The 26,997-nt window shown below is 38.6% G+C and overlaps 1 protein-coding gene across 4 annotated transcripts in view; it reads left to right on the plus strand.

The window, feature by feature from the left end:
- The window catches only part of TMEM131L (transmembrane 131 like), an 82,170-nt gene that overhangs the window by 53,855 nt on the left and 1,318 nt on the right, over positions 1-26,997 (plus strand). The window contains exons 16-34 of one of the 4 annotated variants that reach the window (XM_074905648.1): positions 861-978; positions 1,723-1,864; positions 2,853-2,962; positions 4,586-4,658; positions 6,795-6,937; positions 7,565-7,707; positions 8,038-8,224; positions 9,296-9,481; positions 11,090-11,239; positions 11,798-12,414; positions 14,776-14,930; positions 16,244-16,368; positions 17,906-18,063; positions 19,231-19,416; positions 20,438-20,516; positions 21,593-21,678; positions 23,574-23,694; positions 25,350-25,438; positions 26,269-26,411. In XM_074905648.1, coding sequence (XP_074761749.1) covers positions 861-978; positions 1,723-1,864; positions 2,853-2,962; positions 4,586-4,658; positions 6,795-6,937; positions 7,565-7,707; positions 8,038-8,224; positions 9,296-9,481; positions 11,090-11,239; positions 11,798-12,414; positions 14,776-14,930; positions 16,244-16,368; positions 17,906-18,063; positions 19,231-19,416; positions 20,438-20,516; positions 21,593-21,678; positions 23,574-23,694; positions 25,350-25,438; positions 26,269-26,411 — 3,011 coding nt within the window. The remainder of the gene's footprint in view (positions 1-860; positions 979-1,722; positions 1,865-2,852; positions 2,963-4,585; positions 4,659-6,794; positions 6,938-7,564; positions 7,708-8,037; positions 8,225-9,295; positions 9,482-11,089; positions 11,240-11,797; positions 12,415-14,775; positions 14,931-16,243; positions 16,369-17,905; positions 18,064-19,230; positions 19,417-20,437; positions 20,517-21,592; positions 21,679-23,573; positions 23,695-25,349; positions 25,439-26,268; positions 26,412-26,997) is intronic. The other 3 variants (XM_074905651.1, XM_074905650.1, XM_074905649.1) reach the window with 3 other exon arrangements.

The following is a 26,997-nucleotide window of genomic DNA, read 5'->3' on the forward strand; positions in this document are numbered from 1 at the left end:
TACATACAGGTGTTCTGCCTTCTAATTTAGGATACTGATATTTGTTAACTTGAGAAATCTAATGCACAAGCCTGAAAATAACTGACCTAAAGAACTTGTGCCTGATTTTTTTTTTTTTAATTCCAGTCATCTTCATTCTCAGTTGGTTATTTTAAACACTCAAGGATTGTAAAATAAAGTAAATGTACTTTCAAAATGAGCCATTTTTGTTTTCTTTCAAAAGAAATATGCTTTTCTAACTCCTTTCTGCTATGTGAAAATGCTTGGACCAATACTAGTCTAACTTTCTAAAAGGCATTAATCTTTAGACTGATGTAAAGCCTTGCAATTTTATCTTAAGAAGAATTTGAGAAAATTATCAGCACCTCGAAAAGAGGCGCTAAAATAAAAACACCATTTTTGCCAAACTTGGGGGATGTGTTTTGCTCCCCGCTGTGCTGTGATACTATAATTTTGTACCTCTGTGTGGAGAATAGTATACAATCTTGATACTTTGTTGTCATCAGTGGACAGTTCTGTGTGAAGACTTTTGATAACATAATGACTTTTCAATGGCATCCATTAGAAATGGCAATAGTAAAAAGGACTTGCTAGAGCAGACAGAGACTGTGGAATGCCCATACTCTTGTTTGTGTTTAGAATTGCTGTGGTTTTGCAGATGTATGTCTTCAAGCAAATCAGATATGGACAATGATACATATACCCTCACATATACTTGTTGTAAAGGGAAAGATTGGATTGCCTTTTTAATTTTTGTGTCGGGACCCTTTGCAGATACTGGTTGCTCATATTCAGAAGTAGATTGATGGAAGGAGCAAATGTTATCTCTGTAAAATATGAAAAATCTGTTATCGTTTTAGCAAATCTGCTTTGGCAGAAGAGTCTCTCTCTGGACCATTCTGCCTGGGATGTGGATTCTGAGCTTGCAAGTGAACTTTATGAAAGATGGCAAAGAGTAAGACGTGGGGAAGCCTGCAGGTCTGTACAGAATCCGTTGAGGTTCTTAATTCAAGCCAATAGTATAGTGTCGTAAGAAAGAATGTTTCTGTTCTTAAGTATTCTTAATTAGAACAAATATTTTTGACCTTTCTGCACTTAAGTTAGTTATCTTGAAGCACCTGGAGTTTCAGAGGACTCCTGACAATCCCAGCTTCCGTTTTAAGGCATTGTCAGCCATAGGTAAATGTTTCAGATGCTTGAACTTTAGAATGTAAATAATGTCCTGACTAAAATAGCCCCACTATAGCTACTTAGCGTGAAAGCAGTCAAAGCATGTTTTATCAGATAATTTATGGAGTTGCAGGAGTCCTTCATAACAGGTCACAAAGCAGTCTTTTCAGGATCAGGGTCTTTGAATAGCTTTTAAGGATTTTAGTCCATGGCCTAATGGATACTCCATATTGGGGATGTTGGGAAGGAGGCAGTCACTGTGACGGAGCAATTCTTGTAGAGATGGTGCATCAGTGACATCAGCCCTTTTCCAGAGTAAGGAGGTAGAGCTGTGGAAACCACAGTTGTGTTGAGGAGGAAAAGTGGAGAATGAATTGATGTGCGTAAGTTACACTGACTCTCTACTACTAGGTTACAGCTTTGTGGGCTTTATTTTGTGAATAACATTTTCAAGGAAAGATTAGTTGATGTATTTATAAGTCCTGATCTTTATTTTTGATCTTTGAAAAAAAAAAAAAAAATTAACAAGGCTTTCTAATTTTGCCAATAAAGCAGGAGAAGTATTTTAGGATCGGCTCGTTTTATTCACCAGAAGAAGCCTGAAGAGGAGTCCTTTGCCTTTTTCTTGCCACGATTGACTACAGAGCCTGGTCTTACGCTCAACTTCAGTGCCACAGCAGTTAAGAGCAGTATGGTGAGGATGATTGTTACGCTTTTTCTGAGTTGATGTATGTTTAGCTAGTTTAAATAATGAAGTCTGTGGTTAATATTTGATGATGCTTAGCATTTTCATACTGCTTGTAGATTGGTGTTTTGAAATCTAATTTAAGACACCAGATTTGTATCCTTTTGGATCTTTGGTAAGTTCTCTAGCTACCTTGTTGTAATATTTTAATACAAGGAGAGAAGTAAAGCAGTATAGGTCTTAACCAACAGTTGCTCGTGGCTGTTAAAGCTTTCCTTGTGTTGTTTTATAAGTTAGATACTTGCAATAAAATAATTGAACAAGGGACTAGTGATAGGATGCACTGTCACTCATGATGCATGTGGTTATGGGATGGCCTTCCTCATGCCACGGCCTTATGTAACAGAAGTGTGTAAAACGTTTGTGAGAGATAACACTTGAGAGATCAGCAGAGCAGTGTGTCTTCCAACCACACCGATGGTTGTTTCTTTGTTGTTTGTCAGATTTGGGTCACTACTAACCTAGCCTGGGCCAGAACCAGTCATACGGAAATAGTTTTCATATTGTGAATTACCTTAATATTCCATTTGTGCCATTTAATTGGCAGTCATTATAGTAAAGTTATCCTGTTTGCATTCAGACTTCTGTAAGAGAGGGTGGCACCTCACTAACTTCACTTTCTGTGGAAGAGCTTTGTTCATGTCTGCCTGTCTAAATCAAAATGAGAAAGGGTTGTTTGGGGGGTGAGGGGATGTCTGTATTTTTGCACATGCGGTTCTTCTTGCACTTTTAGCTGTTTTTGCAAAGGATGACATAGTAGTGACATGTCTGGTTGTTCCATGCAGTTCTGTGCACATGTGATTATATTGCATTAAGACAGAAGCCAGATTGAAGTCCCTTGAAAATGCAGATCATATTACCAGTGATGAATTATTTTACCTTCCAGTTCTCAAGTATGTAGTTTTTAACTTTTTCTTTTCCCCTCCAAACTATTTAGGTAAAATATTTCGTACTAAGAAACCCTTCATCCTTCCCAGTTACATTGCAGCTTCTGCCTCTTTCTTACTACCCCGATCCCCAGGCTTCACTGAGTCTGCTCAACAAATGGTAATAACTATCTCAGAATACTGTTTTCCCTTTTAAAAGATCCATTTGCCATGCCGTATGATTGTTGCTTTTTGTTTATTTCAATTTTTCAAAGTGTAGCTTAGGTGGGGACAATATTTTGACCCAATTTGGAAGATATAATCATGTTCAGAGCAGCTCCCTGTATGATGCATGATTTTATCAATGATCAGGTACATTACAAAACCAAATTGAGTATGTATGTTTTCAGCAAGTTTGTCTACCAGCCATGAAGTATAATTGGTCATCTTTTAAGGTTTAGTGCAGACTTGTGCAAGCTGCCCAGGTGAGGGGAGCAACTTGCAGAAATGGGGATGTGCATCTCCCTGCAAGGCTGGTTGGGAAGTATATGGAGTCTACTCCTATCAGTGAGGAGGAAAGTAACTGAACCTTCCCACCAGAAAGTTTTCTTCTTAGCTTTTTCTTAGGTAAAAGCACTGGCTGAAGAAGAGGAAACAGGAGCCAGGAAGAAAAATTCAGGTCCAGAGACAGGAACACCACTGTAAATGTTTAGCTAAGCAAATGTTTCTACATTGTGTTGAACTTATTGTTTTAGAACTGAGATGATCTAATGAGAAATCTAGATAAGAGTTAGACGAACAGTGTAAAGGGTCATGGTGAGGTGGGCTAAAGTTCACCAAAATAAGCCCTGGCTATCACACTTAACTTCGAAGAACTGTGTAGCTGGTAGGACTATTTGCTTGGTTGGAGTCAGTGGGACTACTCACAGGCTTAAGTGTAACTTGCTTATTTGAGGCCCAGATTCCTGTGTAATTGCTTCCTTAACCTTATTTCTTTACATACATATGTGTATGTGCATATACATGTGTGTTTGTATATGCACATTAATAACTACATCTGTTTGCATACCAAATATAATTTCCACATAGACTCTTTCAGGTGGTTCGAAATGACATTTTCTCTGTGTTTGCACACTTTTGTTTCTGTGGACCTTCTAGGTTTACCAGAAATCACGTCCACTAACTGGTTCTTTTTAAGCTAATGTCACAGAAAATTGTGACAAATGACTTTCCAGTTCAGTGGCTTTGGAGGTCCATTAGTCCTCTATAACCTAAATTTTACCTGTTGGTTTTCTTATGTCTGTTTTTAATACCTTGATGTCAAATGCTTCTAATTTGCTCTCAGGCAAATAATCAACTGCTGTAAGCTAATTGTATTTGCAAAGTATGTGAAAAATAGGAATTTGTCCCAAACAAATCATGACCAGAAAGAAGGATATTTGAGTAAATTAATGAAATTTGATAATGATTGTTTCTTAACAGTTATGTGGGCAGAAAAAGCTTTGGGGCGTTTGTGTGCCTTAGAAATTTTATACCTGGTTTGTGATCTTTTGCAATATTGTATGCTGAGAGAGAAATGCCCAGCCGTTTTTCTGTTTTCCAAATGCATGGAATCCACATAAAACTGATTTGTAGTGTATTTTGTTAAAATGCAGACCCACATTTCCACCGTATTTCACATCTGCCAAAGTGCAATGTTAAAAGTATTCTTTCTTTAAGAATAAATGCCAGCATGTAATAATAAGTCAATGTATTTCTGACAGACTGGGCTTGAAGTGCTTAATATTTGTTTTGGTTTATTTAGGTTCGGCATAAATGTGCAAGCTATTAATTTCACAACCACTGAATTCATGCTCATGGATGAATGTTCTCACAGGGTAAGATGGCTAATTTTGATAGAAGTGGTCTGACACACTAGAAAAAGCTTTTTCTAGCTACACTACATCCGAGTTGTTCCCAAGTGCTGTTTAAAGCAATTTAATAGTATTTTCTTGAATCTCTGTCAGGCTTCTGTCTTTGCAGTTAATTTTTTTTCAAAGTTTGAGTCTCTTTTGAAAACAACTGTAGGGAGGAGAGGGTGTGCATGCCTGCATGCATGTGTACGGTTGAAGAGGCCACCATTTGCATTCCTTGCTGGGACTTACATTTAATCCCAGGTTGATCATGAAGTGTTAGGCTTTTGAATTGGTGATGTTAGAAGCTCTCTGATAATCTTTTCAGTAGAGGGAAATACTGTCCAGTAGTTCAAGGGAGGAGAAGACTGGATTTTTACACTTTCACTTCAGTCTCATTCAACTGTTGGATTCAGGTTGGAATGTCACAGCACTCTCTGGTTCCCATTGCCCCATTTTTAGCATGAGTGTGGTAACACTTGACTGTGTCACACTTGTGCTGAGCTGTGGTTATACACTGACATGTTGTGTCATGGATAACAGAAGTAGAGAAGATCCTGTATCAGGGGTGTTGGCATATTCTGACAACCAGAGTACTGTCCAGGGTAGCTGGAGAATTTCTTGTTAAGACTTCTTGTTTGTGTAAAAGCCTGGAATTTACATACTTTCCTTGCTGTTTGGGCATGCTGCAGCCACATCTTTAATGTTCTATGTAGATACACATTTCTGCACATATGCTTTAAGACCTTAATGAAAGATTAGTACCTTATAAAAAGAAAAGACTATGTTTGCTACACTAATCAAAGCTGACCTTTCCTTTCTGGCAACAGTTGTAAGAGTTGTTGTAAAAGAGAGGAGACAGCAGTTCATAAATCCTAGCCTGTAAGCACACACTGAAAAAAAAAGAAGGTAGTTCTACTAGTACATGGGTAGGAGTGAGTTTCCACAGTCCCATACACCATACTCTTGACCCTATGGAAAAATAGTGGTAGATCTTTACATCTGTATATGTAATATCTGTTTTTCATTAGAAACTTGAAGAGCTAGGAGAAACATGTATTCTGAGATAGATAATCAGCACATACGAGACTGATCTTGGCTTGTTAACCAAATGGCTAGTTGCTAATATTTACGTTTTTGAATTTGTCATCATTTCCCTAGTCACTTTGTACACGTGTAGTGAATTGTTAGGCTCACATTTGAGTGTATGTGTATCTTTGTATGTAGGGAGTGACAGAGTGAAGTTTGCAAATGCCACACGTGGTTTGCCTTTAATAAATATTGACTGTTAAGTGCAGGTTCTGAAACTTTTTGTATGTTCTTTTTTCATAAAATAGACTAAGAATAAAAATATTTTGGACTGGAAAAGATCAGAAAAGCCATTAGTACAACAGCCATAAATGGAAAAACAACCAAGCAAGAGCCCATTTTGTAATGTTTATGGTGGTTTTGACTGCTATAGGTGTGTGATAACTCCTTTCTAAGAGGAGACCTGCAGTTCTGGAAAAGAAAATTTTAGGGCTATTTTCATTTTTTTTTAATGGGAAAAAGAATAAACAGCAGTATTGGGGGAAAAAAATTTACATTATTTCCAGACTCAGTGAACTTCTGGTAGTTCTGGTCTTCAATTAATATGGTAGGGAGTTCACTTTGGCTTGTTTCCAATGACTCAAATGGTCAACATATTTGCCAACAGTCCCTTTTTTACTTGAATCAAGTTGCAAGTCTTACACTAAGGGTATAATGGTTGCCACATTTCCCTGTGCAATCAGTATACTGTCAGTTCTCATTGTGTCGTGAAGTGTTTCAGGATTCCTTGAATACGAAAGACGCTATATAATTTCCATCTGAGCAAATAAAAGCTGTTTTAAAAAAATGAAGTAATACATTCCTCATAATAATAAGTGTAGTAATATGAACTTTTGCTCAAATAAACAACCTTATCTGATGTTCTATGTTGTCAAATTGAAAGACTTTTGTATAACAAGTTAGTTAGCAGTTACTACTACACATTGCCAAAAATATCCTATGTGGTGCTGAGTAAAGATGTAGTGCTTTCTTTGTTGAGATCTTTAAACACACATGTTTTCTGTGAATAAGGAGTGCATTTTTGTTTAACAGAATGCACACCAAGAGGATCTCATCAACAAGAAATGCAGTTCTGAGCTGCTTTGGCTAAGTTTACAGCCACTGGAAACCAGAAAAGTTGGTGTAGTTTTTACACCGGTTGACTACAGAAGAGTAACTTCCATTATTTTAATCAGGTAAGCCAAGTTTCAGTTGTAAGTGGGAATCGGACAACTCGGTGTAAAAATGAATTTGCCAAATCTTGGAGCAAAGACAAATGGTCAAAATTTCAAAGTCAGAATACCTCCAGTTTAATACAGATTGCTTAAAGGGTCTTTGTGTCTTATGTCTCAGTCTTTAAAAAATAGAGCCCTTTTTTCTTGATATGTGATCAATGGGTTATAAAACACCTATAAATGTACTGGGGCAATTTTGAATTAAGAGGACAACACATTGGGTGGCTGTGCTATTTTCAACTTAACTCCATAATGATAGGAATTAAGTACCCAGTGAGTAACGTGCAGCCACACATTATCTCTGAAGGAAATGAGAGTTTATGGAAGAAGCAACCATTTTTACTTGGTGGCACTGTTGTTATCTGGTGTCAGTGGTCACAAAGCTTGTTCCTTCGCTGTGTGAAATTCACTGACGACTGATGTTGGAGTGATACTGACTGTATTTAGGGGAAACCTATCCAGGTGTGGCCAGTGATTCTGTTACTGAAACACTGTTGTCTTGGATTGGCACCTAGATAGCAAAGCCGTGATTTTGCAAACTTCCTTTGTGTTTTAGTGGCTGATTGCTTCATTCTTATATTACGGCAGAAACAACTTGACTGTTCTGGACGTGGTCAATGTAGAAGGCTTTGGAGCCAAAGAATTGCTTAAAGTAGGGGGAAGACTACCTGGTGCAGGAGGATCGCTTCGATTCAAGGTGCCAGAGGCTACACTGATGGACTGCAGACGACGTGAGTAAGAATAAACAGGTCTCTGATTTCATGGCTGGCTGTGTACTCTGCAGTGGTACTGATAGGGTACAGTAATGTTAAGTAAAGAGAACGTTGAAACAGAAAAAGCTGAAGAGCTTGGTCATGAGAGGTGTCGGTTCTGTTTTCTCAAAACACTGGCTGAGGATAGTTACAAATTCTAGAAACACATTACTGCAAAACAGTCTGTATTAAAAGATTGTTCATTTCTGGATTTTTTTATTAGATTGAAAGTAAAAATAGCAATTTATTTATAAACTTTAAAAAAAATTAAGTACTGTAAAATAATTATTCTTTTTTTTTTTCTTTAAGAACTGAAAGACAGCAAGCAAATTCTATCCATTACGAAGAACTTCAAAGTAGAGAATATTGGGCCTCTTCCTATAACAATTTCATCAATGAAAATCAATGGTTACAGTTGCCAAGGATATGGATTTGAAGTATTAGACTGTCAGGAATTTTTCCTGGCGCAGAACTCATCACGAGAGATCAGCATTGTGTAAGCACTGACAAATTTGCTGACAAATTAACTTATGTGGAAATTTGAAATAATTCATTTCAGTAACAGATACTTCAATAGCACACAAAATTTGGTGAGCTTTGAATATAAATTTCGTAAGCATTTCCCTTTTTCAGTGAGGGTAATACTAACTAATTAATAATAGAATAATAATATTTCTTTATAAGACTTACTATTTTTAAAAAGCAACATACATGCTTTTATCAGTGCATTATGAAGTAATAAATTAAAGTTGTCACAATAAGAGTAAGAAATGCTTTGCCACTGTTTGTTTTATTTGATTGTTATTCTCTAGCTTGTTCCAACTAGCCTGACCACAATCTAGTTGTGTTTTCCTAACATTGCACATAGTCTAAAACTGATTATTTTTTAAAATCCTGAGTGAAAGTCATGACTTAAATATAAGTATTACAGTATTACTGTTTAAGTATTACAGTTGCTGTAACATACTGTAATATGTAACATTAGTTACTATATTACAGTAACTGCAGTTTCAGATACAACAAGCATCACCTCTACTGACTGAAAAGGCAAGTCATACTTTCTAGCTGTACCCATGGCAGTCAAATACAATAATTATATGGGTCAGGAAAATAAGTGGAACAGACAAACCTAATGTTTTCTTCTGCTTTCCCTATCTTTCTAGCCTTGTTCTAGACTTAGCGTATTACCTGGCCCTTTCCGAAGCAGTGCTGCCTATACATTTGACAACTGTGCTTTTGGTAAAGAGTGTTTTGGTTAACATGAGTTGATCATGTGCACCTCCTTGAAAAAAGGAAAACAAGCCACAGTAATGACAGTATTGATGAGAGTATTGTGAAGAGTCGCAACAAAACCACATATTTTACTGTTTGAAGATGACCTCAAAGTCTTACCTCTGTTAGATGCTAATGCCATCTGCGTAGTCTAAGCAGACAGTATTGACTTACATTTTTTCATATTATTAGATCAGAAGTTATTTTGCATTTTTGGTATCGGTGTGTCTTCAAAAAATGAAATTCGGCCCCAAAATGGAAAAATAACACCAGCTCTGTCTGCTTTTCCTGACAGATTCACTCCTGACTTTACATCTTCGTGGGTGATCCGGGAGCTTACACTGGTGACTGCTGCTGATTTGGAGTTCCACTTCACGCTCAACGTGACTCTTCCTCACCACCTGTTACCACTGTGTGCGGATGTGGTGCCAGGACCTAGCTGGGAAGAGTCTTTCTGGAGGCTCACTGTCCTCTTCGTAAGGTAATGCTTTCAGGGCCCCTGCAGCAGTTTGAAAAGGACCTGCCAGTGAAAGATTTTGGCTTGTGTTAGATTTTTAGCACTGGTAGGGCCTGAATCTCTACTGCGTTTCCTGAGAGTCCTTCCAGGTGACTGTGACAACTTAGGTGTGACATGGTAGCTCTTGCTGCTCCTGCTGATAAACTTCCATGTCAAGGCTGCAAAGAAAAAGGGCTAGGATACTGTCACAGGAATACACAGTGGATGCTTCCCTTTCTAGAAGACTTACTCCCCCTGCAGTAGAGACAGGCATGTAATATATTAGTATCTGAGTGTCATAAATAGAATCAAGCTGACTGGTAGATTAAGTGTTTCTGGCAAATTAACATAAATTTTATTTATGAAGTTTCAGAGAACCAGGTAAGGATCTACTTTTCCTTCTGCTTCTTTTCTCCTTTCACTTGTTAAAAAATATTCATGCTTATTGTTAGCTTTTGCTAACAATTTGCTAGGCATAACGTTAGCAATTTTGCTAACATTTGCTAGGCATACTGCTAAACAGGCTGTCCCAGAAAGATGATTTGGCTTGTGTTAGCTGACTCATTGGTTGCAACGGTAAACTGCTTTTAAGAGGACTGTACCTTTTGTACAACAATTAACAGTTCTGCTCCTATGCATATTCTTTTTTTTGGTCTTCCTTTACTAACCTTCCACACTGTGTAGTGTGAACTGAGTGTTGTGTTTGTCACAGATGATGTCTGATGCTTTCATCACACCAACGCTGAATTCCTTGTTAGTACAGTCAGTACTAACAAGCAGTGACTGTGAATGTCATGGTGATACACACATGTGCTGGTGCACACCTGACTGAGGTCCTCATGCACACTGTGGTTCTCCTTGCATTGTTGTTTTGACACTGAAAGCAGAGCACAAATGAAGCAACAATAATGACCATGTTACATGGTTCTAGATACAACAGAAGGAGATTACAGAGATCTGAAAAATCAGGAATTTCTCATTCTGTTTTCCTGCTGACAAAATTTATAGTGTATGACTGAGAAGGTGGTTAGATGAATTACAAAGATTTTTGTGTTGATTGATTTATATTTAGTGCAATTAATACACTGGGGAGAAAGGATATTTTACAACTTCAGTCTTAGTTCAGAAGTATGGTGGCATTTGTGCCAACATTTTCTCTAGGAAAAGAAAGAGACAGTATTAAATAAATATCAGAATAATGACATAACAATAATAAATGAATAGAAGGTACTCAGAAGACTGGTATGCATTATAATATGATATGTTGCCATTGTGTTGTAGTGAGACTCCTAACTGATCTTCAAGTATTAGCTGGTTTAGAATGGATTTTGCTTTATTAGATTTTTTTTTTCTTTGTAAAGTTCATGGCTGAGTTACTTTGAGAGAATAACTAGCAAGGGCTATAAGGAAAAAAGGAAAAGACTGTTAAAACTGTCATTTATTTTAAAGTGTATTTTGAGTTTTCTCATCTGTCATCTTATGTAGAATTTACTAACAAAATATTTGAAAGGTGCGTCTTGTTAGAAAGTTTTTAATTTTCACTGAATACTCCTGAAAATTGTAGACACCGGTATCTGTTGTTTTCTTTGGCAGTTTGTCCCTGCTCGGAGTGATTCTGATAGCCTTCCAGCAAGCCCAATATATCCTAGCAGAGTTCATGAAATCAAGACAGAGGCCAAATCCTAGTTCTTCACCGCAGCAGAACAGCAACTCTGTTGACGTAATCAGCTCTGATTCCTACAAGTAAAATACTTTTTTCTTCTTTTGAATTGCGTGGGTTTTGTACCCTGTTTATTGTGGAGTGATGTTTTCTGTGTGTTTGTATTTTGATATTGCTGTGGGCTGGTTTAGAGGACATAGTGTTTGAAGCAACCTCTTTCAGAGAACTTTCAGTGTTGTGGTGTATATTCATCTCTACAAAAGAGAGAGTTAATTTTGTATATTGTCAGCAGTGCATAGGATAAAAATTGTGTGATGGAAGTAAAGGATACACCATGTGCGGCAGCTGTGGAAAGAATGGAAAATGCGTTAATGGTCCTCAAATCTGACCCTCTTGGGTGGTCAGTTAGGCACTTACTCACTAGAGCATGTGTTTGAAGTCTGGGCACATACTTAAGAGTCTTGCTCAACTACCACTGATATCAGAATGTGCTTAGCTGGTATGATAAATTGAAGATCTAATGCAATTTCACAGCTTGTGAATATGTCCCGCTTTCTTTTCTTACAAAAATATCCCATAAAACAATTCGTGACAGCTTTGTAGATAAAAGCAAATCTCAAATAATTTACTTTTTCTTCTAGGGGAAGCTGCAAGACGTTTATGGATTCTTACAGCTCCTCCGATAAAGGTAAAGGGAAGGGCTTCCTGTCTGTTGGCACTTCTTCCAGCCGAAGTCAGAATGCAGCAAAGAGAAGTCCTGCGACCTACAGTCACTCTCAGAAGAAACACAAATGTTCAGTTTACTACAGTAAGCAGAAACCAAACACAGCAGCTGTCAGTGCCGTTGCAGCTACTGATGAGAAACAAAATCAGATTGCAGAGAACCAAATCTCAGCACCAAAAGAGGACATTTGCACTGATGTTGTCAGTGAGAACTGGGTAACTCTAAAATATGCAAATGGCATAAATGTTAACAAGAATTTAACTCTTCCAGAAAACTTTCTGGGTAAAGAAGAAAGTGCACTGAAAAATACAGTTCTTATTAAAAATACTTCTTCAGAGTGTGATCTGAAGGAAGATCTTCAAACATGTATGTTTCCTAAGGAAACTAACCTTAAAACTTCAGAAAATCTAGTTGAGCTCAAAGAACAGGAGTTCTGTCCTGTGAAGATGTCCAAGAAGCTACCCGAAAGTCACTTGTCCAGAAATTCACCTCAGCAACAGCCGGAACTGCAAGAAATTTCTAGGAAAAATAGTGGTAATTTTTTTTTTTTGCAGTTTCTGTCAATCAGAATTATTGGGTGAAATCTTCGGTTCACTGTGATCAGGATTTTCTCTTTTGCATGGGACAAGGAGATGTGGTGTTTCTTATGTGTTCACTATGATTTATCTTTTTACTTTCCTAAGGAAACAGCTTGCATTAAAAGTTGTTTCATAAATCATAAATTTGCCTTGGCTTACAGATCTCAAGCTTGTGCTGTAGCACTTTCATGGTTAAAATAATTGATGTCATAGAGCTGCTTGTAAGACACCAGTTGCCCTTGTCAGATACTCAGAAACATCCCAGTTTGCAATTTTCAGGTCCACTGAAAATCTGATGCCAGATTTTTAAAGTCACCAAGCAAGCATGTTCAGTACTGGATATTCAGTACTCCTTTGATAAAACCATGTAAAATAATAAAAGCTGACGTCAGAGTATTGTGAAATATCTATTTTGTAGGAATCCACGCATCAGCATTTCTCTTAGTGACTGCATAGCTGTACTTTTTATCTTGGCTTTTTTTTAAATTGTGGAACTAAGCTGCCTGGGAAGTCTTACCCCTTAATGTCACAACTCAAAATTTTAAGAGCAGCCCAAGAACACGTGGGGCAAATCAAGAGCAGGGTAGGAGAATGCATCCTCTGGAAGCTTGATGTTATTTAGGCACTCAGCAAAGCATGTGAATACTGAACTGGCAATTGCTGTAGTTGTGACAGAATTTATTTAATGGGTGAGCCATCATAGAGGGATTTCAGGCCCTGCTGTAGTGTGCAGTTGTTATGCTGGTCCTGTTGCTTCCCTTTGTGTCATTATCTGTGAGATACAGTGGGTAAAAGTGTAATCCTCTCAGGTGCAGGCAGGATAATTTAACTTATACTTACATTCTTCATGTGCACCTAAACTGCAGTGTTGTTCATTCTTTGCTTTGAATTAGGAAATCAGATTACGGAGGGAATCAGTAATTATGTCTTATTACGTGTACAGGGAAGTAACTTTGAATACAGGCTGTGGAAGTCATGGTTATACATAAATGAATTGCGAGATACCAGACTTACTTTCACTGACCAAACTTCCACCTTGAGCGAGTGTTTCGTGAGTAACTGAGAGTTACTTGTATTTGGTGGTAAAGCACTACAGGTAATCTGTAGCATTTTCTGTTAGCATTTGGGTTTTTTCTGTGGTGTCGGAGTTGTATTTCTCTGTTTCAAGAAGTTTGGTAGCATAAATGAAGTCTAAAAAGTACCACTGTTGCAGTGTTTGGATCTTTATTATAGTTGCAGACCTGTTTTTGTGCAAACAGGGAGTCTTCAAGACCTCAGGTACTGGAACGTTTGTATGCTGGAGAGCAACAAAGCGTTTTTTAGAGCTCTGGCAGCCTCCTGTGCTTGGTGTCTCTGGTGTTTCGTTCACATGGACTCCTTTTGCAGTTATTGTGACTGTCAGCTCCAGAGGGGAGAGGGTGGCTGACTCAGAGCTAGGATGTTGTAGTTGGTTGGTAGATGGGAAACTGTAAAAACTTCTGGGTGAGCCTTTCCCATTTTAGAAGACCGGTTAGCGCAATAAGTGATGGCATTTCTCATGCCAAATGGCTGAGAGTCTTGGTAGCAGATCACTGTGGATGTATTGCAGATACCTCAGATACCTGAGATATCTGGAACTGATGAGAGCTGAAGTTAATTCTGTCCTGTCCAGCATTGGCAGGGCCCAGGCAGAGGACTGTGACTCGACTGGGCAAATCAGCTAGTTGTTAAGGCAGGCTTCATCTCCTGGATTTTATTACACAAGAATAATTCTTCTTCCATACAAACGTCTCAAGAAAATGAGTTTTAAACTTGGAACTCATCCTGGAAAAAGGATGACTTCCTTTTGTCTTCATAGTGAACGCAGAGAGTATTTCAGAGACATAAAGCACTAAATAAAGGCTGTCCTTACTTTGATCTACCCATTTTTTAAAAGTCTCCCCCCACACCCAGCTTTCAGGTTTTTTCCTGGTTTTTTTTTTTTTTTTTTAGCCCAGTATTCTCTGGCTTCACATTCTACCTTACAGACCCATGGCTGGGACACAAATACCTCAAATTCAGAGGTGTTGAGCAGGACATGGGTAATTTATGCATGTGCTAGGAGTGGTGTGCCCATGAGCATGAATCAATACAGATCTACTTTTTGCAACTGTTCTAAGAATTTTTGTGCAGCATTAGCTTTTGATATTGAAATTTTCGGCATCATCAGTCTAGAGATTAGTCTCTTAGTGTTTTGGAAAGCAACACAATTCTGTTTTTAAAGAAAGGTATAAGATATTGTGGTTATGATTGGTTGCCCATTCCTTTCCCAGCCATACATGTTACTGTTTAATTGTAGGAAATAGCCAGCAAGTGCCTCTCAGGAATGAAACAGAAAACTGTGAGACTTTAAAAAAGCAGATCAACCTAAAGCCTTCCATGGAGAAAAAGATTAATAAAGGACCTAAGGAAGAGACTCCATGCTGCGCAAAAGAGGAGATTACTTCTTCTGAGGTTTGTATTGTGATCTTTTCAAATTTAAAATGATCTTTTTGTTCTTTATTTATATACATATGTACATTGTTGTTTATTTATATATGTTTATATGTATGTAGGGACTTTTATGTACAGTCACAGATCTGAAACACTGTAAATCAGATGAATGAGGAGGTATGCAGATGCGCTGTCCTGCATCCACTGCATAGTAAAGCTGCTTTGTAGAATGAAGAACAGTTTGGGTAAAAATTAGAAGAGCCCTTATATTGTGATATTGGCCATATCACAACCAGAGAAACTCTTCGTTGTTGTTGGAGCAGGCACAAACATACTGGAATCTAATGCCAGCTGTCAGCCACAGTAATGATGTGGGAATGTATTCCAGAGGGGAGGTGTCTTGCATATTAGCCTTCATTCGCAGTCCTGATCTCCAAATGCAGGGCTTTGCATCAGAAATTCACATTTGAGAATACAGCAGGCAGAAGCTCCTTAACAGATTGTGAAGCCGCTGAGAAGCATCATTCTTCACCCCTGGTTTCTGAGCACGATAAACACAGCAGACTATACCTTCATTGCAGGCAGTGTAAAACACTTAAAGAACTTCATGAGGTAATCAGTAAACCCAGTAATTTAGATTATGTTTGTGTCCTGTGTACTGGATAGGAATTCCATGGCAAAAAGGTGTAAGGAGGAATTGCTTACCATGCTTGAGGAATATGTATCAGAAAAGACAGGTTCTAGTCTTGTTTTGGAAACTGTTGTTAAAAACTTTTTTCTGTGTGTGGCTGATGGTGCTCAGTTTGCTTCTTGCTTCTTTTAAAATGACTATTATTTGTTGGTTAACTTACCCCATAATTTTCTCAGTTGTAATTCAAATGAATGCCCCCCCACACCCCCCAGCTGCTGAGGAAAGGGAGGATTTACTGCTGCTGAACTTGCACACAAACTGATCATAAATCTGGCAGATGTTTTTTGTTTTTAGCACATAGGGAATTTTATTGACTGCTTTCCTTTCTCTCCCCCTATTTTTTTTATTTCCCTGGAAGTCAGAGCTAGATGCTGTGAGAGAGGAAATGCTGACACTGGGAATTCAAAAATTTCTCTCTCATCATCTGTTGGTGTCTTGAAGGACAGAGTCTTGGAAACACTGGTCAAATTGATGGTGCTGGAAAGAGGATGTGCTGTGGAAAGGCACTAAATCATGAAGTAACTATGCATTTGGGTCACGTTGTCCAGAGAAATTTAGCTAGAAAAATCCATTGGAGTTCATCTACTGAGTTAACTTCATTTTTTAACGTATGTATTGTCTCAGCTCATATTTTTATCTTTAGCAAGAAGATGCATATAGGAAGAAGAAATCTCAGGAGAAGAAGGAAGGAAATGTACCAAATATGAATTGGAATAGAAATAGAACATCTAGAAAAAACAAGAAGAAGAACATTAATATATCGACAAGGTATGTATTGCTTCATCAGGTCATGAAGAAATACAGAGTTTCTGTAATGTTTCTGCAGGTTTTGCATAGTACGTTAGGCAGGATTGCTTTATCTATTTAAATAAACACACTTTAATCCTGGCCTGAGCTTTTTATTTAAAGAATGTGCAGTACTAAGTATCACCAGCAAAAAGTAAAAATTTCCATTTGTAAATCTGCATGTATATTATATAGACACACTCCATTCTGCATAGCAGTGGTTGCCCTCTATTATAGTCTGGAATTGAAGTTTGGATGGTTAGCTTCCTTTCCATTGTGTATTGTACGGATAAAATCCAGTCATGTATTCCCTTCAGTGAAAAAAAGAAAACAAAATTGTTGAAATGATTCCACCTTCAGGAGAATCATCTGCTATATTGAGTGACTGAGGGAATGTTGTCTTCTAGTAGTTTTGGAAGAAGAAGAGAAATATATAGAAAAGAGACAGTGGCTTGCATTTTTGCCATAATGATTAAAAATATTAGAGCAGCACTATGTTCAAAAGAATATTGAGAGCACCTTGGGAAGTTGCTTTTATTTTTCTCCCCTGAGGTTTCTTTAAATGCATTTCTAAAATCAGCTGTAAACTACTCTTATTTATTTTTTGTGCATTTTAAATTTGTTGATTGGATTGTTGTTAAAAAAATACCAGTTATAAACTGCTGCTAGAATAGAAACACTAAAGAGGAGAAAATCCACCTCCTTCCCCTTCCCCAGCCCTTTGAATTAAGGTCATGATCCTACATAGCCTTCACAGACTTAATTTTTATTGCAAGTGCTCCTAATGAGATCAGTGGACATAACAATGAGATTGTAAATCTGAAGGGGCTGTTATAACTCATTATAAATAAATTATTATTCATTGTGTGGAAAGTCAGCACTTGTGTAAATCTTTGCAGGATGCACACCTTTGTAGGTAGGAAAGATAAAAAAATGGAAGTGAAATCCTGAAATTCGGTGTCTGTTCCTTGAACTGATTCAGCAGTTGCTACTTCCTGAGTTAAGATGTAACCATTTCCTTCCTGTAGAAACTTGACAGCTAGATTTTATTCATTTTCCTTAATAGACTCTGATTACAATATTGGATCCAGGTATTTCAGCTTTGCTAGCAAAAATTTAAGATTACTTCAGATGATGGTTTTATTCTAGTTACAATTACGCCTGTGAAATAGACATAGGGCACATTTTTCTGTGTATCTAGATCTCTGTACAGTGCTAGACTGTACGTATCATTATAACATCTGATTGCCTGCTGCGATTGCATTGAAGAATGGAGTTAAACATACACACATTATTTTGCTTCTCCCCTGAGAAGTAGTCTGTGTGGTGGGATATTGTGTTTCGGGAAGGGTTTTGTTAGGTTTCTGTAAAGTTGGGGAATAAGACTTCTAAACCTCTTCCTTGCCCTGCACACATCCTGCCTCAGTAGCCATGTGAGTTGAAGTATTTAATGCCTGAAAAGGAAAATGCAGCTGAAATGTAAAATGCAAACATGTTTCTTTGGGTGTGGTTGTATTAGGGTCCCTGAGCAGAGTGAGTTGAAGCATATGTGCAGCGAATTTGAAAGGCCGGATCTGAGAGCAAATATTGGAATAAGAGCCTGGTGTCCTCAGGGTAACGGGGAAAACTGTAAAGCAGACCAAAAAGCTGGAAGCTTGTCTATACAGGGAGAAACAGGTATGCAGTCTTAATTGTCTTAAACAGGGGAAGAAATGTAATGTGGGTTTTGTGGCAGTAGATTTGTATTCCTTCCTTGAGAGACTTGTGCTTCTCTGCTTTTTGAACCCTGACTTGAAGATGTCAGGCTGGCATGATGCAGTGCCTGAAGTAATACCTGCTCACTTCTGAAGGGCTCTACATTTTCGCCGCAGCATTGGTTGGTGGTGCAAATCAGAAGATGAATTAGTCTGAAGCCATAATCCATCAGTCCTGGGTAAAGGACTGACAGCCTGCTTGTGTTCAAATTAAAGCTGGTGTAAACTGGAGCAGCTGTATTGCAAAGGCCACCTTTAGAATAAGCAGGTCATTTTTATAAACCATCACAAGCTTGGGTAGCCGTTTCCTGCCTTTCTGTCAGGATATTAATCAGCTGTTTTCCCTGGCTTTTGGGAGAGGGCTGAAGAAGGTATCAGTGTTTATAGGATTATCCTTTGCCTCTGTACTTGGGTCTGGCCTCCAGTCCCGACCACGAGCGGCGCTCCGCACCAGGCCCACCCCACGTGGGGGCAGGCGGACGGCTAGCACAAGCCCACCAAGGTGCCGGCGCTTCTGGTTGGGTCTGGAGGGGTTTTACGCACAAGGGTTGAGTTTTTTTCCTTATCTTATTTTCTTTCGCCTCTGCCCTGTTGAGAAAAAAGGGGGAAGGGAGGGGAAGTGATAAGAGCGACTTGCTGGGTACCTGACATTTAGCCAAGGTCAAACCACCATAGTCTTCCTGTTGAGGTAATGAAAAAGAAGAATCTATCACTTACGAGTTCATTACTTGCAACATTTGTCATTTCATTTAGTATGCATGTTCCTACAGCCAGGATATGTTTCATGATTAAAATATTAAGAATATATTTCAAAGAACAGTATGGGCTTCCCATTTCAAGCTATTTCTTCTAGCTGCATTGTATCTTCACTTGCATTAATTGTACTGGGAATGTCGTGTAGGTCATAAGCTCCTCTTGGAAGGGGCTGGTATGTTTATCTTGAGGCTATCAGTAAATACTGTTTTCTGTCCTATTATGAGTAAATTCAGAGATCCATGTAAATTCATGTTTCAGATGACTTTCAGTGAATCTTCAGCTGAAGGACTTTCTTAAATGTTTTGTGTTGGTTTTTTTTTTCTGACTTCTTTAGAAAGCTTTTTTCAACGGTCCAAAAAGAAGTGTTTGGAGAAGTTCTGTTCTGATTCAAGCTCAGATTGTGGAAGTTCATCGGGAAGTGTTCGTGCCAGTCGTGGGAGCTGGGGTAGCTGGAGCAGTACAAGCAGTTCAGATGGAGATAAAAAGCCCATGATTACTGCCAGGCATTTTCTTCCATCTAGTAAGTTCTGCAAATACCACCTCTGCACAGTAGCGGGCAGAGTTTCCGCCTTCGTTCTGAACGGAAAGGGATACTGTGGCATGGGGCACGTAACTCGCCTTTTATAGGGCACTTCTCAGAAACAGAAGGAGAGATTTAAAGAACTTAGTACTTGGGGGGAAAAAAAAAGTACAAGTTTTGTGGAGGTGAAGATGCGCTGTCAAGCTACAGAGAAAGTGTCATCCTCCTCACTGAGAAAGCTGCACAATTAGTTTTCATGGAAAGATGGAAGACCTGAGAGTCGCTAGTCAAAGCCATTTCTGACTGTGAATTTATGTTACATTACGTTGTTCTTTTAAATATTATAGCTATTTAAGAAATCCACAAATGAGTAATGTATGAAAGCAGTTCAGATCTGAGGATGCTGGGATTAGATAGCTGTCTTCGAGACATAAGTAGCCAGGAGACCTGAATCACTTGACTAGTATGAGAAATGGGAACTGTGGTTCATTACTGCAGTTTTGGGAAAGTCTGAATATCATTAAAATAGTTGAAAGCCTAAACCCTGTCACTGCCATCACTATCCAGGTTGATGTAGCACTAGAGGTAAATTTTAAAGAAAGTGGTGAAGTGACACTACCTTTGAGTACCTGAAAAAGCTGTTTTGAACAATTTCAAAATATGCATGTACTTACATGTGTATTTGTATATCTATAAAACTTCACATTACCGAAAGATAGTATGTGATATACCTGGGATCTAATAGATCACGAATTGTGTGTACGTTACTTTTCTGTTTGTTCAAATTGTAATGCCTCTTAAAAAAGAAAATCTGGTAGTAATAAGGAACCTTTCCATTAAAAGTGTGGCAATCACTTATAAGTCATAAAAAACATTTAAGACCATGTGGGCATAGATAGCATGCTTTGAAATTAATGCAGTTATAACTTTATTAACACCATTGATTATTCTGGTTTTGTGTATGTATATTCTGTGCATACTTTTTTTAAGGTCTTTGATTTTCAGTCATTCTTTTCTTTAGGAGAGAATATTTCACAAAATGATTTTCCATCTGAAACTCCTATCACTTTAAATCTGTCTCATAACATCTGCAATACCAGGTAAAAAATTTGAATCTACACCTATAAGACATTAAAGAAACATCACCAACTTGAAATCTCGTCTCCATTTGATAAATTACACCTACCTGTTACCTTGCCATTTTTTGTGATCATGTAATTGTACATACTAGTTGGAGGAAGAAGAATCTTCTTCATTACAGGAAAAGATAGATGCAGAATAGATTATGCCGGGGAAATACAATAAATACTTCCAAATGTAAAATAAAATTGGAGAAAAAAGGAAATGTTTTTTCTCCTCTCATTTCTTCCAGATCTTAGTAACTTCCTACATTCTAGGAACTTTATACATTACTACTTACTTACCTTAAAGTAATAATGGTTTAAAGGTAAAGGTGGGAGTGAGACTTTCAAGTTGATGTTATTCTTTTAATGGGAATAATGTTCTCCTAGGATATACAGCATGAAAGTTGATTTCCCCCCTCCCCCACATTCCTTTCTACCTCTTTACTGTAGTAGAGAAAGCATCTCCAATTTTTATTACTATGAATCCTCACTTCACTTCTCATTCATGATACTGTTTCTACTAGCAGAAGTAACTTAATCCTTTCCCTCTGGGATTCTGGTGCTTGAAAATATTACCTTTCCATTCATACTGACTAGTTTACTCGATGGGATTCAATGAATATGCAATTGATGTTCATGTGTGCCTATGTGTCTTCATGCATATAAAAGTAAACTTGCCTGAAAGTTGTTGGGACCATTGAAATGTTATGAGAGATACTACTCATCTCCACACACTACAGCTTGGTTTCCACTTTTAGAGAAGAGCTGTGGAATTAATTTGCAATAGGTTCCTACTTGGATAATAAAAGTGGGGTGATTAAGATGTATTAATTTTATTCATTTTGCATGTGTAATAAGTAGCCTGCTTTTAAATGGAAAAAAATGTAAAAAAATTGCACAGTGGTTAATTCAAAATAAGAAAAATGAGGAAAGCAATAGCAATTATGATCATTAGAATATTTTCATATCTCTGTATATTTCCTTTGAAATAATTTAGATTATGAAACATAACAATGTCTAACTTAAGGAATTAAATTTTCTTTTTCATTCAGCAGAGAGATGAACAGCATCACCCAATATCCTGAAACCTTGTGTCCCAATTTCACTGACATAGCTGCAGATCCTGACAAAAGTAAAGGTCAGTTACTTTATTAACAACTGAAGCTTTTTTTTTGCACGTTTTTTCACACAGTTTCAGTGGTGTTGTTAATAACACTTGTATACACCAACTTGATAGACATGTTGTTAATAGAACTTGGCTTACTTCTAGACAAGAGCAAAGTTAGCAAACAAAAGCTTATAACCATGAAATTTTTTGCTGCATTTTTTCTGTGTGAAGACAGTATTTAGTTTTCAGCTCACTTTTTAGGTATTCTTTGGTTTTTCCTCCTCTTGCTTTGCACAGATTTATGTCCAAAAGTAATGTGGTTGGGAGATCAGGAGCACTGGTTGCTGTGTTAAAATAAAGCTCAGCATCAAATTTGATATGACCATTGTCCTCTAAATTTCTACAGTCAGGACTTGCTCTCTTTGAAAGCAGTAATGAATGAGGTTAGGTTGAGCTGTTAAAGCTCTCTGAGTTTTCATTGTTTGTATCTGCACTGGGTCTGGCTGAGCCGGAACTGGTTTTCCCCTATAGCAGCCTCATGGTGCTGTGTTTTACGCTGGGAGCTGGCAGGGTGTTGATAGCACCCTGGTGTTGTGGCTACTGCTGAGCAGGGCTTACACAGCACCAAGGCTCTTTCCAACATTCCCCCCACCACCACCAGTGGGACGGGGTGGGCAAGATCTTGGGAGGGGACACAGCCAGGACAGCTGACCCGAACTGACCAAAGGGATATTCTATATGACATCTGCTCAAGTATAAACCTGGGAAAAGGAGGAAGGGGGGGTGGGGGGGTGGGGTGTCACCCTTGGTCCTTCGAGGCAACCGCTACACTTATCGGAGCCCCCTGCTTCCTGAGAAGGCTCGACATCACCTCTTCATAGGAAGTAGAGAATAAATCTGTTTTCTTTTTGCTTCACTTTGCTTATATTAAAATGCTTTTGTTTTACCTACAAGGGATGGGGTTTTTTCCTATCTTATTTTCTTTCCCCTCTTTGCCTTGTTGAGAAAAAAGGGGAAGGGGGCAGGGTGGGAGTGATAAGCAACTTGTTGGGTACCTGGCATTTAGCCAAGGTCAGACCACCACAGTATCTCAAAGGGAAGTACTATTAACTTGTTGAGTGGGTTTCATAAAAACTGCAGGCTACATGGCGAGGTGTAGTTTGAAAGCTGGTTAGGACACACGGTCCTTTGGGCAGCAGAACTGCCTGCCCGTGGCTGTCCCTTCTGCTGTCAGTTTAACCTCTGTCTGTTAGGATACAAATGCTGGTTAAACTTTTTCTGCAGTAGCAATACATTCTGTGATGTGAAATAATGAAACAGAGCTCACTTTGCCACTGTTGTCTCATGGAAACTGCTAATTTGGATTTTTTTTTTTTTTTTCCCCCAGCTGCCTCTTCTCACAGAGTTGATAGGAACCGAAGTGTCTGTGGGCAGTCAGGGCACTCAGTCTGTAGAGAGCAGCACAATGAATATCTCCCCTAGGGGCTAAATACAGCCCTAACGAGTTCATGTATTGTTTGCTCGTGAATGGCTCTTGTCTGTTAAAATCCCGACCCTATTCCTGCTGCATTCATGCAGTTGGACTTCAGAGATGATTCTGACTGATGGGTGGGGGTGTGAAGAAGGGTGCTGCCTTGGCACTGGCAGCTGATGACTTAAGGACTCTCTGTAGGAATTTCTTGCCCTGTTGTGTTGAATTTCAGATTCTTGGTTCGAGTCTTTTTATATATATTTTTTAACAAATAGAAATTTTGAGCTTTGTTTAAAGATGGACATTCATCACAAAAAAAGAGATTGGTTAGTAATTCTGGATTTTTTTATCAAGCATACAGTCCTCATTGTGGATCTGAGAATAAAGTGTCATTCAGAGTTTGCAGAGCTGCCTTCGTGTTGTTCTGCATTTCATTCCCTTTTCCCTTTTTTAGGTCTTTACCCAACAGGAGACTTGTGGCCTGCTCAGCCAGTCTGCCTGACAAACAGTTTAAACTACAACCTTGAGAATAATATACCGTGCATGATCCAGGAAACCCCCTCTGTTCACAACAGGCAAGTTATGTTTTATGTAAACATTATGGATAATGCTTTGTTCATGTTTCTGTGGTGCAGAGGACTGCACTTGAACTTAACTTAGAATATTTGTGAGGCAGGTGAATAGTTAAAGTAAAATTTTTGGCTGTCACTTCAATCTTAGTTCTAGTTGTTTATGCTCTTCCATTAGTACATTATGATTAATTTTGCTAAGACAGATTCACTGGTGTTCCTGCTCACATATAGATACTCCAGAACTCCTTTCAAATTTAATTAAATACTTTTTGGCAAGCTGTTACTTTCTTCTGCTTCTTTTGCATGGCCAGGCAGAGGGCCTGGCTTTTAGGTTTGTTGTCCTCTTGCTAAATGCATAGCTTCTGTGTATCATGAGGTATGTTATGCAGTGTGTACTCTTGTTAAATGGCATAAGCAGACATTGTTAAATAAAGGCATAGTCCAGTTTGAATGTGGTGTAAGGATACAAGTTGGTTTGACTGTTTCAGGCTCTATGTAGTTTTGGGTTGATCTTCCTGTAGTAATGAATAACTTGAATAATTCTAGTACTTCAGACACTCCACACTGCAAATTTTACTAATGAAAGATGCACCACAAACTAGTGAGAAGAAATACTCTGCCACCACACAGCAGTGGAATATAGCCGGTTCTCCGGGTCATATCCTGTCATCTGAAATGAGAGAGTGGTAACTCAGAAATGCCCAGGTGATGGTGTTGTGGTCTCAACCAGCCTGCTAACCTCAGTTCTAATTGTCATGTCAACAAACTGCAGCCCTAATGATTGGGAGCAGTGGCCAGGAGTCTGTTCAGGTCTTAAGTCAGATGAAATACATGGTGGTTTATGTCAGAGTATATATTATGTTACTTTGCTTTCAAATGCCCATCTCAATTTGAACTTTATATGCAAAACTACATGTAATTAGTTATTCATATGTAGTAGTGATAACTTATGATAACCTCTTGCCTGAATAGTAGCACTGGATTAGCACAACGTGAAATCCTTTTATGTACCTACCTTGTCTGGACTAGGTCCAGATCTGGACTTCTTCAGGCTCAGTGCATATCAGGACTTGTTTCACTTCTGACATATCTTTTAAGAATTACTTTTGAAAAGTCTTCTTGAAATTCTGAAATTATTTTAATTAAAACAAATACAATCCCTACAAATTACTGTGTAGTTTAGAAAACATAATTGTTTAACAGGACTTTAATGCATGTGGTAGGAAAAGTAGAAATGCCCATTTTAATTGCTATTCTTAAGCATTCAAATGCTTGAGAATGCGTTACATTTTCTTTTATTGCAAATCACATTAGTTCACTCTCTATCTACCATTACCACTGCTGTGGGAAAGAAGTACAATTATTTTCTTTATACAGAGGAAGAAGTTGAACTCAGTTAGGTGTTGAAGGACTCTGGTAGCTGGTCATTACAAGTTGTTCATCCTCCCAGAGGAAAAAGAACTCAGTGAGAAAATAGCTGTGATTATGCAGTAGAAGAGTAGATCCTGGCAGAATTGGCAAGTAGAATGTGAAAAGCCTCGTCATCAGTTACAGGCATTTTGCATCCAACAGCTTTACATTAAATAAGTATTCCTAAATATTTTTCAGAAGTTCTGTGGATTGTTTCTGACAGCAGATTTTTCTTTTTCTTGAGACAGCTTCATTGACTGGAACGCAGCTTGTGACAGCCAGTTTTCCAACATGTATTGTCCACTAGAGATGAATGAATATGGTGCTTTCCCAGAAGGTAGGATGAAATAAAGCATATGAATTACCACTGAGCATGTTTTTTTCTCTCACCTTTTGTAGAACAAAAGTCTGAGCTTGTCTATAAACATCTGGGCATTCATTGCTTGAGCGGACTTTACGGTTTCCGGCTGACTAGGTGCTCTGTAGTAATAAACAATGTCTGCATGTAGTGGATGAGAAGACAGATCTTCGTATGGAGTTATTCAGCCTGAAAAGCCAGTATACAGGACTCTGAGAGGGAATAGAGAGAAATGCTTGTGACCAAAGTATTACACAAATCTTTTTGCACAATTTTCTTTGTTTCCTGTCTGGCAGACTTCTGCCTTCCAGTGTGTGTGAAACAGAGCGCCTCTTGTGACCAATTACCTTTCCAGGCTAGAGTTTCTTGGCTTGGGAAGCACACTGGCAGCAACCTAGAATCCTTTAGCATTACCTAAGCAATAATTAAAGGTCAGGCTACAGTATCAGATACAGGCAGCACGGTGATCCCTCGGGTGCTTAGAGGTGAGGCATGTTGGCAGTGAAGCCTGGGTAGGCTCTGCCATGCACTTTCTGTGGCTAATAAAGAACTGTTCTCCAGTGGACAGATTGCCAACTCTTTATCCTGTCCTTCTGATAGCAGTTTGTTAGTGGGTCCCTAATACAGAGTGGTAGTCTTGCTAGCAGAAATTGTTATGCTGTGCTGCCCTGAAGCTGCCTGAAGACACTGAAGTCAGGCTGGTTCTGGCCTGGCCCACTCCCAGAAGGTTCAGTGTTCCTCCGCAGTAATGTTAGTAGTGTTTGTATTGCAAAAGCCTTATTTTGTCTTCCTGCTTTTATAAACCACAGAAAACATGAACTACCCCAGTAGCTTCCCAGGTACTGCAGCGGTGCAGAATACAGCCTTCATTGACCAGAACTGTCCCTCCACCTGGAACGCGCCTCCCAACATGCCACCTACCTGGGAGCCCGCCAGTTATGTCAACTCCACAGTGAGTATTGTCACCACAAGGTGCTGCCTTCGTGTGCCTTTTCAAAGCCTTCCCAGTGCACTCCTGTCTTTCCCCTACCTGTTGCTCACACGTACTTGATGAATCATTTCAGTAGCCTGATGTGTGTATTTGATGCTGGCATTGGTAGCCTGGCTTTTTCCCAGCTGTTGGTCAAGGTTGTTACTGGACCTTGTCTGAAATTGTAAGAGAGATCCTTTTGCCTAAAGATTGACTAAAATCATCTTACATATGGAAAAATATTTTGGACTTACATAGTCTACTGAGACTTTTTCCTATCAAAATCAACCTTTCCAGATGAGGGTAAAACACAAAAAGTGATGACAGCAAAACCCAAAGAGATTTGGAAATTGTAGAGCTGAATGGACAGCTGCTCTCAGTGACTTTGACAGGGTTTTTTGCTAGGTAATCCAAGTGATTTAAGCTGGATTTGTGCAGATTTCTGAATGCTGACTTTGACCTGTTAACGCTCCCGACTAGCCGTGTTTATGTCATCCCATAGTGCAATGTAATGACTTCAGTTCAAGGTGGTCTTTAATTGTAACCACCTTCTCTTCTGCTCATATTT

Source organism: Athene noctua, chromosome 4 (assembly GCF_965140245.1).
Source record: "Athene noctua chromosome 4, bAthNoc1.hap1.1, whole genome shotgun sequence".
NCBI classification, from domain to species: Eukaryota; Metazoa; Chordata; class Aves; order Strigiformes; family Strigidae; genus Athene; species Athene noctua.